General features: G+C 39.4%; 1 protein-coding gene across 2 annotated transcripts in view; it reads right to left on the reverse strand.

Annotated features, from left to right (window-relative positions):
* The window catches only part of ctnna2 (catenin (cadherin-associated protein), alpha 2), a 267,738-nt gene that overhangs the window by 19,366 nt on the left and 230,457 nt on the right, over positions 1-17,915 (reverse strand). For both annotated transcript variants that reach the window (XM_020100468.2, XM_069530270.1), the window contains exons 10-13: positions 14,074-14,166; positions 11,905-12,061; positions 11,048-11,248; positions 2,165-2,316 (exon numbers count right to left, since the gene is read on the reverse strand). In XM_020100468.2, coding sequence (XP_019956027.2) covers positions 2,165-2,316; positions 11,048-11,248; positions 11,905-12,061; positions 14,074-14,166 — 603 coding nt within the window. The remainder of the gene's footprint in view (positions 1-2,164; positions 2,317-11,047; positions 11,249-11,904; positions 12,062-14,073; positions 14,167-17,915) is intronic.

A 17,915-nucleotide genomic window follows, 5' to 3' on the forward strand; every position in this document is an offset into this window, starting at 1 on the left:
CTTGTGTGAAGGTTGAGCAAAGGCAATTAACACAAAGGCAGACTGAGACAGGCCACGTTCACACAAGCATTAAGAATGGGTGAAAAAAAAAGCACACCCTTGTTCATTTGAACGAGGTTCAGTTGACATGCAGGGCTTTAGCGAATACACCGGCTGTTTTTTGGGCATAAAATGTTACTCACAGATTACCTTGTGATCATTCCAATGGAAGATGAAATGATAACGTCCACCTAGGTTGTGTTTTTACCCCTTTCTGTTTGTTTGCTGGTTGGTTGTTTTTTGTTGTTGTCATCAGGATGACAGAAAACATTACAAAATGGTTTTCCACAAAACATGGTGGAAGGATAGGACATGAACAGAGAATTCACTCATTAACTTTGGGGTTGATCTGGATAAAGGGACAGATCCAGGATTGGTTTTTCTCTCTCCCATTAAAATTGAGAGATTGGGATTTTTATTTTTATTTTTTTTGACATTTTCAACAATTTCCTTAGGAATAATTCATTCATCTTGATGAAAAAAGCTCTACTGAATGCAATTGTGGTTGTTATTCTGGTTACTTTACTTTTCAGAATTTAAATTCGGGCTCATACTGTTTAAACTTCCAGCAAAGGTTGTACTTTCTGAGTGAGAGGCTGTATGCCAGTTTGTTGAGAATGTATGAGTGTAAACATTTGCTGTATCACAGCTACAACTCTCCAGACACTGGTCAATTTCATACATGTTCAATTTTAATGGCTCCTACTCCATCACAGTACTAGGTTCTGTGAGAGTGTGTGTGTGTGTGTGTGTGTGTTTGTGTGTTTACATTAAGGCCAGTGCAAAACTATGTTTTCAGAACTTTCAATATAACTTCACACTAGACCTGCCTCAATTTTAAACACTGTGGAGAATTGGTTTCTTAATCCATCGACTTCTCAAAAGATCTGGGTTGTAAAAATTCTAAAGGAGCCATTACTCGGCTTAAGTGGGAGGAATAAATATCACACAGACACAAACATAAGCGCACAGACACACACAAACTGTTGTACGTGGCACCAACATTTGCTATTTATATGATGGAGTTAGACAACAGAGAAAGCAAGGATCTTCCAAGTTGTTTCCTCAGAAAGTAATTGAACTTGGATGGGATTATGAAGCCAGCTGGTCCCAGGCAGTTCAAAGCTGCCTGTTTTACATTATTTACCAACATCAAATTATTTTCCATAATTAGATTTTTTCCAGAGCTTCACTGGGAAACTTTCCAGCCTGCATAAAGTTGAATAAATGAATTACATGGTGAGGAGAGAAGGGCCGGTTTGGGTGAAAAATGCAGATACTGTAGCATCAGTTTGTGAGGCAGTACAGCTGCTGGGGTGATGCTGTTATGCAGCTTTTTTTCATCATGACATTCTGTAAAGCTCTCTACCAGCTTTATTAAACAGATAATGTGACAGGTTTGACATCTCAAATAGGAATTCAGTTGAATTTCAGATTTCAATTATGGTGTTCTTTATACTCAGGGCAAACATATCTTCTTCTACCATCACTGACCAGCAGCACATTATACCAAAGATTCTACCAACAATGTATCAGAGAGGTGTCAAGATAAAATGAAAGAAGGGGATAAAATATAACATATAATAATATAATATATTATATATAAGAAAACACATCTGTGCATATTAAACAAATCTGTCATTGCGATGAATCCAATGACTGAAAGATTTTATTTACAAAGGTATTGAATAAATGTTCTATTTCTCATTTTGAAAGAGTACTTTTTTCAAATCATTAATTACAGGGTAAACCTTTAAACCGATGATGAAATAGTGTTATAATGATTTAATTATGAACATGGCCATAACTGTCATCTATTACTTTAAGGGTATTATTATTTAAATGCATTCAGTCATTTGCTTATTTGGGGATTTGTTTTGTATCATGATTATTATTATGCAAGAACACATTTTACCAAACTTTGTATAGTTTTTTTGACTTTATTTTCAAGATTCCAATAAATTGTGGCACTGACACTGAAAATACACTGAAATAATAAACTAATTATTTAGAAGCCAGAAATAAATTATTGCTCTTGGTCTTCGCCAGCGCTTCTAAAAACATTTCTGCCTGATTGGTGCTGAGCATTTACCTTCTGCTCTTTTGGAGGAAGTTACGCACTCACCCTTATCATGAGGACAGCTTTCCTGATGTCACGGACGCCGTCGTACACCAAACGGGATGCATCGATGAACTCGTTCTCCTCAAAGGCCTGTGGGGGGTTTGTGCTCAGAGCCTCGATAGCTACCTCCACTTGTTCAGCAAAACGGGGCATGACTGCAGGAGGGAGGTGGAGAGAAAAAAAAACAGACAGGAGGGTTAAGTTTATTACATTTGTTAATAACCTGCCTTTTCAGAGAAGAGGAAAAGGAGAAGAGGAAAAAACAGAAAAGCGAAAAAAGTATTGTGAAAGTTAAATTATTGATGTGTTGTATCTCTAGTCGAGGACATGATCACAACCTTTTCCTCTAAAATTTCTCATGCATCACCCTCCGCTCGGTTGTGCACTTCAGAAAAATGGGAGATGTCACCCCAAACCTCCTTGTAGGTGAGAATACGCCGATCGCACATTGCACGCCAATTAGCTATTTCACCTTGGCTTACCCAACAGGAAGATGAGCCCGTCTGTTTGCATGTGTGCTAGTGTGTGGCATCTGGAAAATACGTTTGAGTGTGTGTGTGTGTGTGTGTGTTTGTGTGTCTCCTGTGAGGAGAAGGCCGTGTGTGCTCCAGTGTTGCAGCACAAGGACGCAAACTTGCAAGCTCAGCCTGTCAACTCACAATGTCTATGAAGGGAAACAAATTCATCAAAGTCTTTTGAGGGGAACAAAAGCCTGGGAACAAAATAAAAGTTCCCATTGACCATAAAAATGGTTGGTTTTGTTGTCTGTATCAATTGGCCAGACACTGTGTGTTTAAATGAATTGTGCTGAATGTGAATAGACATTATTCAATATTCAAGCATACGGACTGAATGTTTGAATATTTAGCAGCCTACCTTTCTATGTAATCTTGAGTTGAGTCACAATAATTGAATGCAGAGTTTAATAATGTGGGTTTTTTTCACATTGAGTTTGTGCTGTAGTTCTATTATCATAACAAAAGCTTGATGGTACCTGGACAGACAATCGCTCGGCCAGGAGAGGAGCTCAACAATTGACTGTATTATCTGTATGTGCTTTTTCACACACTACCAGTGACTGCAACCCCACTACTTTGATTCTAATGATTATTTCAAAATACTATTATTATATTATTGTTAAAAAAAACAAACATCGTGGCTACTTGGTAAATGATAAGCAACAAATACATGGATTTTTCAGAGCCGACACTTGTATGTAGACAACTCTGATTTAAGACAACAGCGGTTTTCAGAGGAGAAGACAGGTCTAATGAAGATGGACTGAAAAAGAAAAACTGAGGAAAAAACAAATAAATATTTCAGGCTGGCTGGTGAGTCTCCACCAGAAATCCAACGGTGTGATTTTATTATTCTCCTCCACACTTTCTTGCTCTCTCTTACACGCGGAGTGAAATAAATCAATTAGCCAGCTCGCACTAAAGGTGTATCTGCAGCATACTTATTTGTCTGATATAAAACATAAGCTATAGTTCACCAAACATAAAAGGCACTACAAAAAGTCTCTCCCCTTTTCTTTTCATTTTTAATTCAGTTTAATCCACTTACTGGAGAAGCGTAAAATAGGCTTTTGGGAATTGCTGGGAAGGCGTTTTAAATAGAAATATTTAAATGTTCTCCAAGCTCTTAATGAGCAAAGTTGCTGATGGTAAGGGGCAATTTCACTCATTCCAGTTGAAAAATGATGAAGGGAATTAAATGTGACCATGTAGCAATGGATTCTTCGTCCCCCCTAGGCTTTAGCATAGTTCAAGGTAGAAGTTATGGAAATACAATGAATGCTGAAAATCTAACAGCAGAGATGGCATGCACCTATAAGAGCTTCAAACATCCCAACCTTCACAGTTTCTCATGACTAAACCTCAAATTCACATGAAAAGAGCTCAATTTAGACAAGATATTACAAGAGTGGATATCAAAAACTGTTCCATCCAAACAGCCACGGCATGAAATCATAAACAGTAAAACTATAAATGGATACAAATTGCAACCACATCTGAAAATAAAGTGCTCCACTCATAGTTCAGTTCTATCACAATAAATAAGATGATGTCAGTGACATCATCACAGCCATGCTTCTTAAGACATGGTTACCATGGTGAGAGCAAGTGCTGTGTACAGTTTAAAGTAAGTGTAGGAGTCTCTATCAGTTGATCTTCTTGAAAAACATCAAAAAAACTCCACAATGGACACTGCACTTCCTCTGGATCCTGAGCAGCACACCTGCCAGATCTGAAGTCGTATGTTTTGTATTCTCGCTATTTCTATGATACGTGTATGGCAGAGTGCTGTATAGGGATTACATGACTACTTGTACTAAGTGATGAACCCACAGAGATGTATCACCCGTCCCTGCACTTCCTCTCTGCCCTGCAGAGTCTCATAACATCTTTCAACTCATTGTTTTGGTTTTACAGCCCACAACTTACTATTTACAGCAATAGATAAGATAAACATTGGGATGTTAGATAAGTACAAGATTTGAAATTGTATTAAAAAGGCCAAACACTTCTAAAAGCAATCTGTTTACTTGTTTATTTTTTGCAATTTCTTACAATATAATTTTTTTTGTAGTATTTTATAAAATGTTTCTTAGTAAAATTTCTCTGTAACATTGACCTCTAAGGATTGGTGAAGTTTTATTTAATCATATTCACATGAACACATTTCTGAGAAATGTATTCTTGAAAATTATTTTTGTCTAAATGTTTAATTCAATAAAGTCTCCTCACTCAAACACTGACATACAGAGGGAATCTATACAATATCTAATATCTATACTAATCTGTGGGGAAGAGTACGACATTTTGAATGTACTGCTTTTGGCCTGTGTGCTCTCCTACACTGTAACTACACTTAAATGTTTCAGCCACCTCCTCATACTGCACAGCTTCTCTAACAGCGATTTCCTCATCAGCACTCTCTCTCTAACTCCCACCTCTATTTACACACTGATTAAGAGACTGTACCTCCTCTGCTTGCACGCTGCCATCTGTTTCCCATTCTGACTAAAACCTCTTTCCCCATCATTACGATCATACAGTGGATACAAATTTAAAGTGTTACTCATCCGACTCAGCAACTGTGCACTGTACACCTATAGGCAATACCAAGAGGCCATTTTGAGTATACGCTTGCTTCCCTATTTCCCTTTAACTACAAATTGCTTTCTTTTTCTATATACGTGGCTTATGATGTTATCTGCAGGGCAGTCTGACTGAAGATTTTTAAAGAAATGCTCAGTATTCATGGTAATCGCCAGCCACTGTGCTCACTGCTTTTAGTCCTGAGAGATATTATTTTAATATTAGAAGTGTCCTTTCTTCTTTCCCTCAACCTCTGCTACATCTCTTTTTAGTGCACTTGAACCACTGATTTACAGACGTGACGTGGGTGGCAGCCTGTGCACGTGTGTTATTGCTTACTACAAAAGCCTGTGCTCATTTTCCGTGCTCCAATGTGATATAACAAGGAGCGACGCCACCCTGCTATTCTAAATGGCACACTGATTTAGGCCATATATCAGATTTTTAATCTACCCTCTCCAGGCTCCACATTAATGATTGACTTTAAAATTTGTCCCTTTCTTGAGGAGAAGATTAGTTTAAACACAGGGAGTAAGTTGGCAGAAAAGTGTCTCTGGGAAGAAGGGGGGAAGGAGGCCATAACCACTTTCCCATTAGGCTATTGATTTTTCTCCCTCTCAAGGACATGCTTCAATCCGAAGGCCCATGTGTGGACTGTCTGTCAGGAATCTATGGCTCAGCTTTACACAGAAGAGTTGTGTGCCTTGGCTTGCTGCATCTCTCCTGGCCATAAATCTGACCACACTCAATATGAGAAAGAGGGATGGGCAAATTGAGACAAGGTCAGAGGGCAGGTAGTCTTGACAAGTCTCCGGTGTTGACGTGGCAGCTGCCAAAAACACAGGAAAGTGGCTGGGATTGGCACGAGTGGCCGCGGGTATAAACACAGCCACAGTCAAACAAAAAAAAACTAAACACAAACAGCCAACTCAAAGACTCAAACACACACTACACACACACACAGGCAGAGGAGAAATGTTTTACACATGCACACAACTGAGAAAAGGAAAAAACAGGAACCACATCAATGAATTCCACTAAAATCCCTGCTCAAATCGCTTAGTGAAATCCTTGGTGACAGCTATTGATTTTTGGGTAGAGTCTCGTTAATTGGAGTCAGTACCCTCTAAAAGTGTGTGGTCCTATATTCTATTCCTCAGTTGAGCTACACTTAATCATCTTTCCCCCTCGCTGCAGATTTCTCCTTGACCGTGTTCAAATACATAGACATCAAGTGTGCGAGGACTGAGGGGAGAGGGCGGCAAAAGTTCACAAGGATCAATAAGTGCTTTATGGTCCAGATCAGATGTGCATGGTAGCCCTTAAAAACCCCAACTACCACCAAGAGGGAAACAGGAAGGGGAAACACAACAGCTCTTCATCAAAGAGAAATATGGAGCCAATAAAAAACGCAGCTCTATCAATAGTTGCTGGATTCCTGCTTTAACATCTCAGTTAGCACTAACAATTGAGTGGACACGAGGCCTCATTAAAATTTAAGACAGAAGTTCTCCTCAGGGCCATGCAGTCAGCGTGCGGCTCGGCTATTTGCTGCATGTGTATAGACTATATCATTGTAGCCTTGAGCTTAGGGTGAAATAAGGAAGGATGTCGGCCATCTTAAAATCGGCTGCTTGTGGGGGTATTCATCCTCCTGTCAATGTAATGCTAGGATTCCTGCTTAAGTAGGCTATAGGTCTATTGCAGCTATTTATCTGTGCAGACGCTGCTGTGTTTGAGTTCATGACTTTAATAGAATGGAGCAGCTGCATCTGAATGAAGTTTTACTTGAAACAGTAGGAGCTCATTTTTAAAAGCAGCATTTTTGTTTTTGAACTGCATGCTGTGGATTTTCCAGTTTGCTAAATGTAAGCCCATAGATGGTATATAAAGATTAATGACATGTTTCCACTTCCTTCCACTCTCGAGAAATGAAGCCAAAATATCTAAATATCTAAACTGTTGCATGTTTGGAGCCAAAGTCTGTGGAGTAGAGTTTGGGGCGTGGAGCCAAAGTATCGAGGTCCCACAATACATGCACTCCACCAATTGCGAGTTAGTATCAACTGCCAATCACAACAGTTCAACCCATTTTCATGGCATCGAATAACTAATGAAAACGAAAATTACTTGGAGATACTTGAGCATGATAAGAATGACCTAAAATGATGGAAATCATCTTAAAGAAATGTTAATTTGATGTGTATTTTGACTTTTAAGTTCATGTCCGTCTGTAAACATAGAGGAGGAGGGGTCTATGACCTATACTACAGCCAGAGGGAAAACAAGTCCCTTTGGCTTCGATTTTTGAATAGCTGTCATATCATCCATCTTTATTTACAGTGTCAGACAGGTTGCACACATGACCACCTGCAGGAGAGCAATATCATTGCAGCGGCAGAGCAATCCTACAAATGTAGAGCTGCTGAGGATTGAACACTTTTACCACCTACAGGCCAAACAACTCGCTTACTCTGTCTGACTGGTTTTGTTTTGTGTACAGTTTGATTATCAAGGTTTTATAACTAAAACTTACCCCTTGTAAGAGCAGATAAACATGAATAAAATTACTGTTCATAACTGTGCCACACTGACCTGCTATATCAAATACATTTATAAACATATATGAACCAGAAGGTTTCAGCACATGCTCAATTATCTACAGAAACCATAGTTTATTCAGAACCAACAATTCTACCAATACTTGAATAAATCCTCAGAATCTGTGCTTATCTGCCTCTATTCACAGACTGACGTCATGTGTCCTTACAAACCATTACTGGAAAATAGATGTATTTTACATTGTGACACCAGAACTACTCTACCCATTCAGTAATAATTGATTTAATTATTGTTGGAAAGATACATATAACATTCAGGTAAACTCTCAGAATTGTGCCAACCTACCCCGATCTAATAATAAATAATTACTAATAACGAATATCTACTATGTAGACTGAATAGATTATTACTATACATTATCAACTGGTCCATAAGGTTCAGGATCTAATTATTGAATCTTTTATCTTATCCCTCTTTTGAATAACTAATTCAGATTGTGGTCGTGTCTTTTAATCCATTAGATTGACATTAGGATCTAAATTTTCAAAGGAAGGGAAAAATCAGCGTCCAATCGATGTGATGCTGCAACACCAACACTTCTCCATGGGTTGTTCTCAGTAATGCTGACATAATGCTTCAGGGCTCTGCTGACACCAGAAACATGCTCCACACTGCATGGAGGATTAATAGAACAGCAGCACAATTATGAAGTCATAGTGTGTGACAAGGTTATGGTCATACAAAATTGACCTTAAGTGTCCATACGATATTGCCACTGTACTTCATCAATTAATTACCCCAATCAATTAAACTAAATTATGCAATAATAGAACAGAATGTGCTTAAGATACCATATAACTAGCAATGTAGGTAGTCCATTAGTGTGGAGATGAGCGCCAGCACAGGGACTTAGACAGATGGCTGTGTGAGCGCACGTGACTCACCTAATGCTGTTTGCGACTCATCATGTAGCAGGGAGGGGAGCTGATTGTGTCTCTCAATTATCCTGGCAGATGAAAGTAACGAGCGAAACAATAGACATACCGCCTCACTAAATGGGCTCTAATGGGAGCGATAGAAACTGGGGGAGGTATGGCAGGGTGAGAATGGGGAAAAAAAACAGGGAGGGGAACTGGCTAGTGTAAAGTGGCTACTGTTTGTCTGATGTGATTCTGGTAGACAGGTAATTGCTAAATTATTTCTTTTTCTTTTCATCCTACATTTTGTTGGTATGTCTTTTCACAATGGTATGTTTTTAAAAGCATGTTGGCATTTGTTTCAAACAGAAATTTAAAAAACAGAATCTTCTTTTTGTTTGTTTCCAAACAAAATATGCCTTAAGGTGCAGATTACTTTGCTTCTTAATTTGTGAAACACTTTGTGAGCTTTTATAAAGCAGGTCAAGTATGTAAGCATGTAAGAATGCATTTTAAAAAAGAGAAATGTAACAAGTAGTCACGGCATTTTCTGAGTTTGTTATGGACCAGGTCTGCAGTGGTATGTGTTGCTTCCAGGAAACAACAGCAGCCTCACTCAGGTTCTCACTTTCTACCAAACTAACCATCTGCATTTGTTCATGCACCAGTATCTGGCAGTCACAATCTTTGCTGACTCACTGCTGCAGTTTATGCTAGGTTCACACTTTTCAGCACGGTTTTCTACTGGCTAGCAAATTTTGGAATTTACAGACAAATTGGAGCCAAATCAGCTTTTAATCTGCAGTTGTCGAGTGCTTTTACTCTTTAAAGATGCGGTTAGAGTGTCCCGCCGTCACCTCGGCTCCTCCGATTAGGTTTCTAGCAGGCTAAATGAAACTAAGCGTAAGTTTAACCAGGACGACTTTCTCCATGTCCCATTTATTCACGCACCTTTCACTCTCGCCACCTCTTCTAATCAGCTGACTGTCAGGTGTTAATGGTTATCCAATCACATTTTACCATGATATCAATCAGCCGGTCATGTCGTTGCTGTCAAACTTTAAATCTGTCCTCCTCTCTGTCGCTGTCAGTTGTCATTACAGTGATTCACTGCGACCCTCCTCCTCCCCAGACACCTCTAGTCTCTATACTACACAGTCACACCCCCTTTCAGCCTTGATGACATCACGAGGAGTCTGAACACCAACAACATTTATTTTTAGCCCATTACTTTTATCTGTAATTGTGCACAGCAGAAAACTATGTTTATTTTTTCAATTGAAGTCACTTCTGATTGAAGTATCTAGATGAATTAGCGACAAAATTAGCTAATCAGAGCACAGGGTGGGGTGAAGGTGGTATAAAAAGCCATAAACTCAGAGGGACCACACACACACACACACATACACATACACACTTCACGTTACATATGAGCTCACAATGACTGTAAGACTCCTGACCACAAGACAGTTATGTAATGTGGTGCTTCTTGGTGTTTAGATTGTTTTGCATAGGAATCAAACATTCTCTTCATTCCTCATGTTACCATATTCATCCTTTGTATAGTCTTAAGGTTAATGAAGAAATTCCAACTCTACACCCCCACAACCTCGCAGTTTGCTCTGGTGACCTGCACAGCTCCACAAACTCAAAAACACTAAATTCTCAACCGTTTTGACATATCTTCAGTTTCTGACCTGGAATATACCAAGACAACACAACACACAAACTTCCTAGCACGAAACACAACTCAAGAAAGTTTAGCCGTTGCTCTCTATAGAATCCTTACATCCCATGTGCTGAGAAAAGTCCGTTTTTATTTATTTGTTTTGGAGGAAGGGGGTTATGGTGGGACTGAGACGTGCGTCGGCCCTAAATCTGGTGTGCCATGGGGATAAACTCTGGTCTCCAGGAATGTGCCATGAAAATAAAAAGCTGAACAACGACAGAGAAATAAAATATATAACAGATGAAAAATGGATGAGAGGCAAGAGTGGCAGAGGAGTGAACAGGTGGTGTCGAGGGCTTCTGTTAGAGCTAAGATCGAAACAGTGGGACACTGGGTATGCAGGCAATTAAGGTGTATCTGTAATTCACTCACAACACTGAGAAGCTAATGCGAGTAGAGAGTGTGTGTATTTATGTGTGTGTTCGACGACGAAACACAAGCCAAAAAGGCTTGTAGCAAAATGTTTGATGCAAGCACAGTCTGAGGGTGAAGGATACGGTGTTAATCTTCTCGGTGTAATAAATTAAAACAGTTGCTCCCTGTGCCACACCAGCTTTGTGTACAGTGCACTAACCGGTCTCAGACAGAAGCTTGATCGACTCCAGCACGCGCTCAGTGTAAACCCCAGGTTCATAGTTTTCCATCTCGGCGTTAATGATGTGGACCACACGAGCAGCTCGGCCCCGGATGGCTCCGGCGGTCCGGTCAAGAGTGTCCACATCTCCTTCTTGCAGAGCAATTACACATTTGTTGACATCCTCAAGGATGTGGTTCTCTGCAGGGAGGCCAAAGAAGAAGACAGTGAATGAGATTGGAAAGACCTTGTAAACGTCCTTGTAAATATAAATCTTTTATTTTGTTAATATTGTGTGCTAATGATTAATATGGTATAATTCATGTTTCCCTGTGAAGGTCAATGGGATGTTCATTATATTCTCTACAGTCATAATTCAGTTCACAAAAACCATTAATTTCTTATAAAAACATGAGAAACCAGTTTACAAATGTGCATCTGTCACAAACTTTGCTCAGAAAAATGTAAGACAGTGAAATATATATTCATTTACTTTTACTTTTCAAACCATGTAAAGAACTAAAAGTATTTTTTTTAATCCTAACAAAATGGCAAATGAAAATGAGATGGAACAAATTCATAAAGGAAAAACAAGCAAACTAAAAAAGAATCAGCAGTGTCTCACCTGATTGTCTGACTCCTGACTTCACTGTTGAATTTCTATTTTTCTTTGATTTGCTCTAATATATTTGTTTCAATGTTTTGACTTGTTATTTGTTATTATCCTAAATGCAATTTAGTTTTTCACCTCAAACAACCTCAGGGAAACTTCTTCAATTTAAAATTTGAAAATCAGGAACACCACTTTACCTTCAATCAGCCAATCTGTGAATAATTTGTGCTGAAGTGTCTCATACCTGACACAGACAGGAAGTCATCCACAGAGGTGATGTCATCCACAGCCTCGGTCAGGATGCGCACCTGCTTCTCCCACTGATCCTTGAAAACGTCCATGTTGTCCTGGGCCACCTTGCTCTGGGGGCGGGCGGCCAGAGTGAGGGCAGCATTGATGACCTGGTGAATTAGAAGGGTTAACGGTGTATAAGTACGTTATGTCGTTATCTGTGTGCATGTCTGTTAAACCATTTAAGTTCACAAACAAATTTGTTTCACTTTCCATCGTGACAAGTATCAAAAACATACTTGTTATTCTCAAAACCAGTGATAATCACACATCAAGTCATATCTCACCTCTCCCAATCTTAATTGTACTTTTTATTGTGGATGGTAGAAAATGTTTCTCAAAAAGAGCCAAACAGGCCTTTGTTGGGGTCTATTTGTAGTGACAGATGAATAGATGTATTGATAATCTGGTGAGTTTGTGGGATTGACTGCAGTTCAACCGGAGAGCCCATTTTCATTTTAGTGAAAGTCTATAAACCCCGGCTGTGTTGAATTTCTGGGTTTTCAAACATTTATAGACAGGAGGAGAGGTTAATGGCAGAAGACTGTATCAGGCTACGACTACACAGGGTTACTTCTTCATAGGACCGGTTCATTGTTGGTTTTGAAGTTCTTGTGGGACGTAAAGTGTCGCAGTCATGGATGGCAATTTGTCATTTTGATTGGCTGCCAAGCGTCAAGAGGGTGTATCTTATCTAATACGAGCCTGTCGGAGGGCAGAGGCCAGGAGAAGAGCAGAGTTATGAACATATGACAAATATATACGCTGCACGTAAACATTTAGTTGAGGCCATGATTGGTAATGATTGATAACTCTCATCCCTTCCATACAGTGGCTTCACAATGTATTCAAACTTGACTTGTTGCTCAATTTGTGTTAAAGATTAAATGCTAAATAGAGAAATTTGCCTATATACAGCTACACTAAAATCTACAATGACTTCACATTTATTAACCCCATTTCCACTTATTTAATCTTTGAGTGACACTTGACTGAGTGAAGTGGCAGCAACAGGATGAGCTCACTGGTGTTTTAACAAGCCCTGCATCCTTTCCTGTTGTTTACCTGTGAGCACAACTTAAAGGCTTAACAGTCATTAGATATGACATAAAAATATAGAACATCAAAAGGATTGTCCTTTAAACACAGTTTGAAAGAAAAACGTGTGCATGGGGAATTTTTAATGATGCACCTTTTTACGGCTTAAAGAGGATCAGATGATATTAAAAAGAAAAGAAGGTAAAACGCAAGTATCTTGACTGCAAGACTTTGATCTGTGTAAGATAGAACATTTGGCTTCAAGCCCAAAATAAAAAGAGATCAACACTTCTCCGGGTTTTAAAATGGTTGAAATAAAAAAGCTCTTTTAAAGAAATCATACCAACGACGTGTACTTGCAATTTTCATCATAACACTGTGACAGCTGGCATCTGTAATTTAAACAGAAGTGTCATGATTTTCATTCTCCCTGTTCTTTATCACTTCTTTTTATTAGATGATGTCTTGGCTACATTAATCTGATGTAGCAGAGGAGACGCTATGATCTAGATGCAACAGTAGCTCAGGAGGTTGTTAAGTGAGTGTGTGTGTTTGCATGTGCGCAGATAAGGGACGTGGGTAAACTCTACCCAGAACAGCTGGAAATATCTCCCTTTGTTCTTTCCTTCCCCACTCACAAAATCTGGGTCTATCATGTTATTTAATCTGTCTGTGTTGAGTATACCAAGAGATATCAGGAAACGGTTCCTCCCCAAGTTTTTTTTAGGTAAGTGGCTCTCAGCAGGTGGACATATAGTGGGGCCTGCACATTAGATACTCAATCTTAGATTCAGCTTCCCTTCTCCATTTCTCTCCTCCATTACTATGTTGGGTCCCCTGTGAATAAGGCCTACCGTTTAACTTGGAAACAGTGGATCGATTTGTACGCCCTCCTTTGCTTACATCCAGAGAAACAGCACTACAAGGTCCTCCTACACATTATTCACAGCTTTTACTCCCAGTCTAGCAACTATGATTTGTTCTCTGTCATTGCGAGCTATTACAATTTCTCTGAGGAGGCTGCTTTCAATTATAATACTTGTGTGCTTTGGTGTGGGATGAAAGGGGTTTTATAAGTCCTCACCTGTGGACATAGGCTGTCAATCTGGGTGGCAGCCATACGAACCAACTTCACACCCTCCTCATTGTTGGAGATGGAGCAGGCGAGGTTGGCCACCTGAATAAAGTGAGCAAAGAAAAAGGACACAAACATTATGACCTGGAGCTGAATGCTTTTGGACTAAAGGTCAAAAGCCACAGAAATGAGTCAGTAATGAAAAGGATCACATTTGTTCACGTCTAAATCATTTACCTGTGTATATGAAACATAGACTGTATATAAAAATGGACGACATGACAGCTCACCAACAGTGAAGCCAAATCATTGTCACATCCCCTGGTGGCAAGCTGCAGTATAGAGCTTAAACCTACCTCCTCCATGCTAATGGATGAGACACTGACCAAAAATAAAATGTAAAAACATTTGTGAAATAAGGACGTTTTAGGCAGTTCTGATCACACTGACCTGCTAACTAAGACAGGATGAAAACATAAACTCTTTGGGGGATGTGAATATGGTGGTAGTCAATCCCCTTCCACTATGTAGCAAAGATGGCAAAGATCATTTGTGGACTTGTTCTGCACTCCAGCATCCAGTTACTTAAAGTGCACAGCACATTGCCATAGTGTGAATGAACCTATGCACTCAATAGCAAATTAAAGTATGCGAATTGAGACACAGCAAAGTGTCTGCAGTACAAAAGGCCTTTCTTCCAGTCTATAGATTCACTGCAAAAAATGACTTCTGAAATGTAGTCGAGGGAAATCTGAGGCCAGCAGTCGGAAATCTAATCAAGTATGTATCTATCTACCAGAGTGATATTCTTCTTAGAATACAATTCCCTTCTTTCTGTGACTATCCTTTCTGTGCAGCTCAGCATAGAAACACATTTTGTGTGAAAAAGACTGTAACCTTGGTTGATACATTTGACTAATTTTGACAGCTGAAGCCTCATATCAGCTCCAGCTACAGTGGATTTTGTTCCCCATCACTTACATTAGAATTACATCAGGGCAAACTCACAGCCCATGAAGAAACAGACAAATTACAGCAACCAAAAATGTCCATATGCTCATGTTAGTGTTCTTTTAAGACTGATGTAAAATATTATTAAAGTGTCCTTTAATGTATGAAGGACACATTCCAAGATACTACACAAAGATGATGCACACTGCATAAAGTCGGAAAACATATATATTTCTTTATACAAAAATTCAGCGGAGCCACTCAAACAGTATTTTACATTTTTAAGAAATCAGAAGGAGTCAGTTTAAATGAGCCTGATTCAGTTGATGAAGTTAATAATAGTATTGTTGTCTATAACTCACAGGGGCTATAGTCTATCAGGAGAGGGGACTCTGGATTTTCAGCATGTACTAATTTCCAGACAGCAAAGCCAAAGCTCAGAGTTATATTTGATTATTTTCTACGATTTCTTATTTATGTTATTTTTAATCTTAATATTTAGTTATGTTATGTTGAGTATTCAGTAAATGTTGTTTGTTTATACCTCATTCTGTTCTTGGTAGGTTGATTTATTCTCAGACAGACAGATGGAACAAACCTTTCTAGAAAGGTGTGATAGTGTGAAAGGGCCCTAATTTTTGCTAAGGGCCCCAGGGAGGTTGGGGACTGCACTTGGTAACTGCTACACCACCTGTCCCCCCTATCCCCAGTAAGAGGCCTTATTCTGATCCAACAACTTTGGTAGCGATGGCCTCACTTGGCTCTTTGCCTGAGCTCACAACATACAACAACAAGCTTGTCCAATTTCTGCAGCTCAGATACGATAAAATTACCCCAAAAAGGTGCCACTTTAAATGTGTAATTGCAGCGCCTAATGGGGAGGTGGAATATTTAAGTGCACCGAAATGATGTACTAGTACACCTAACTGAAAAAGTTAGACCCATCAGTATAACCAATGTAAAAAGTTAGGCTGGAGCCATGACATGACACAGACAAGTTACATGTCCAAAACACTGCGGTACAGACTGTATATAATTACAGTTAAACCACTACAGACGGTATGCATGTCAAAAATGGCCGTGCCACATAGTGCCGATTGGCATATACAGCGGCCGGTTGCAGAAGGTAATCTGCTTCATTCAGATCCAAAATGAACAGGTTCACGCAATATGTATAGACAGATGAATTCATTACATTGACATTTCGAGTATGGCACAGATGCATGACAACAATGCTTGAGTTATTATCAGACGTGGGGGTGAAAAGAGGCGCTTAATTGTATAATTAAAGTGTCAGATGGTTTTTATGTCTGAAACAACCCTTGGTTGGATTCATGTCTGTCTTTCTATCGAGGCACGGTCTCTTGATTACACGTTTCCTACCCGACTCCTGCATGGGAGACACATACCAGCTTATCCCTGTCAATTTTTGAACTGTCAAGATAATGTTGGTACAGAGCCGCGCTAATATCTTCGAAAATGTACCTGTTCGGAGTTCACTTTTGAAACTCATTAAAGTTGATTGACTGGATTTGGCGATTCTTTATCTGTATGCAATAGAATGTACACAGTGGCTGAATAATTTAGAAAAGATGGAAAACATTGCAGATGCTATCAAATATTTCTAACCATCACGAACGCATATACACACACACACACGCTGTATTTCCACATGCAGACATAATTTCTCCACAGCATCACTGTATTGCACAATTAATTTTCATAACTTCAAACTCGATATAATCTAATACGATCATTAAGTAAATCAGATTTCAACACAAATCCGGGCCTTGAAAGTAAGCTAAGACACATGCCTACTGGCAGAAAAAGGTGCCAGTCTGTGTTAGCACTTCTAGTGCTCACATGTCACTGTTTGAGGCAAATTGAGGTAAATCAAATTTGTGTTAGAGGACTCTTGCTTAGAGCCCCGTCTCTTTACACATGACAGCAATGAGCACATTGATGGATTGCAGTCTTTTATGTGAAGTGTGTGTGTGTGTGTGTGTGTGTGTGTGTGACAGAGTGAATAACTGTGGTTGAGAGTCTGTGTTCCACATAAACATGAGTGGCTGCTCACAGATGATCTCTTTGAAATAACAAAGCATCACTTTAACGAAAATTCCAGAATGATTGACATTTTCTGCATTCACTTACTTCTTTACATTACTGTAAGCTCGACAGAGAATTTCCCAGAACCTTAATTGTGTTTTGATGTATTTGCATACAATCTTGCTTTTACAAAATACATCCAGTAAAAACGGGTGACCAAGTCAACCTTTAATGATTCAAAGACGTTCTGGGGCTAAAAGTGTTATCACAATGAAAATGTCCTTAAATAACCTTTTAATGCACCATTTACTGCATCTCCATTAAGTAGCAGGCTTTCGAGAGGTAAGATAAAGATGTGCCACTTTTTCCTTTCAGCTATTTTCCAATTGGAATATTATTGAACTACTTTAATGGGAGAGAGCAAATCTCTTTTCTCTGACTTTATTCACTTACATAGCTCCCTTTCTCTAGCTGCTGCTCAGGCCCTTGGCGGCCCTCTGATTGCTGCAGTAGGACCCTGTGAGGTGAAGGGGCAGAGGGCTTTCTGGAGGCTGGAAACATGCCCACCAGGCACACTCCCACTCGCTCTTTCCAAACACAGAGAGCTGGGCCAGGGCCAACACTGCAACATCCAGCCAAAACTACTAATTACAATTATCTAAGGAGGCGCTCCTTTGAGGTTTTGCTTTTTCTTCCCAAAGAGTGAAGGCAAAATATAAGACAGAAGGTTTAAGAATATACCATGTGAGTCTAAGGCTGATATGGTCAAGGATGTTGGAACAGAATACACATTTCAAATATGCGTATGTGTGTGAGAGTGTGCATGTGTCTGTGTGTGTGTGTGTGTGTGT

The sequence above is a fragment of the Paralichthys olivaceus genome, chromosome 8 (assembly GCF_024713975.1).
Source record: "Paralichthys olivaceus isolate ysfri-2021 chromosome 8, ASM2471397v2, whole genome shotgun sequence".
NCBI classification, from domain to species: domain Eukaryota; kingdom Metazoa; phylum Chordata; class Actinopteri; order Pleuronectiformes; family Paralichthyidae; genus Paralichthys; species Paralichthys olivaceus.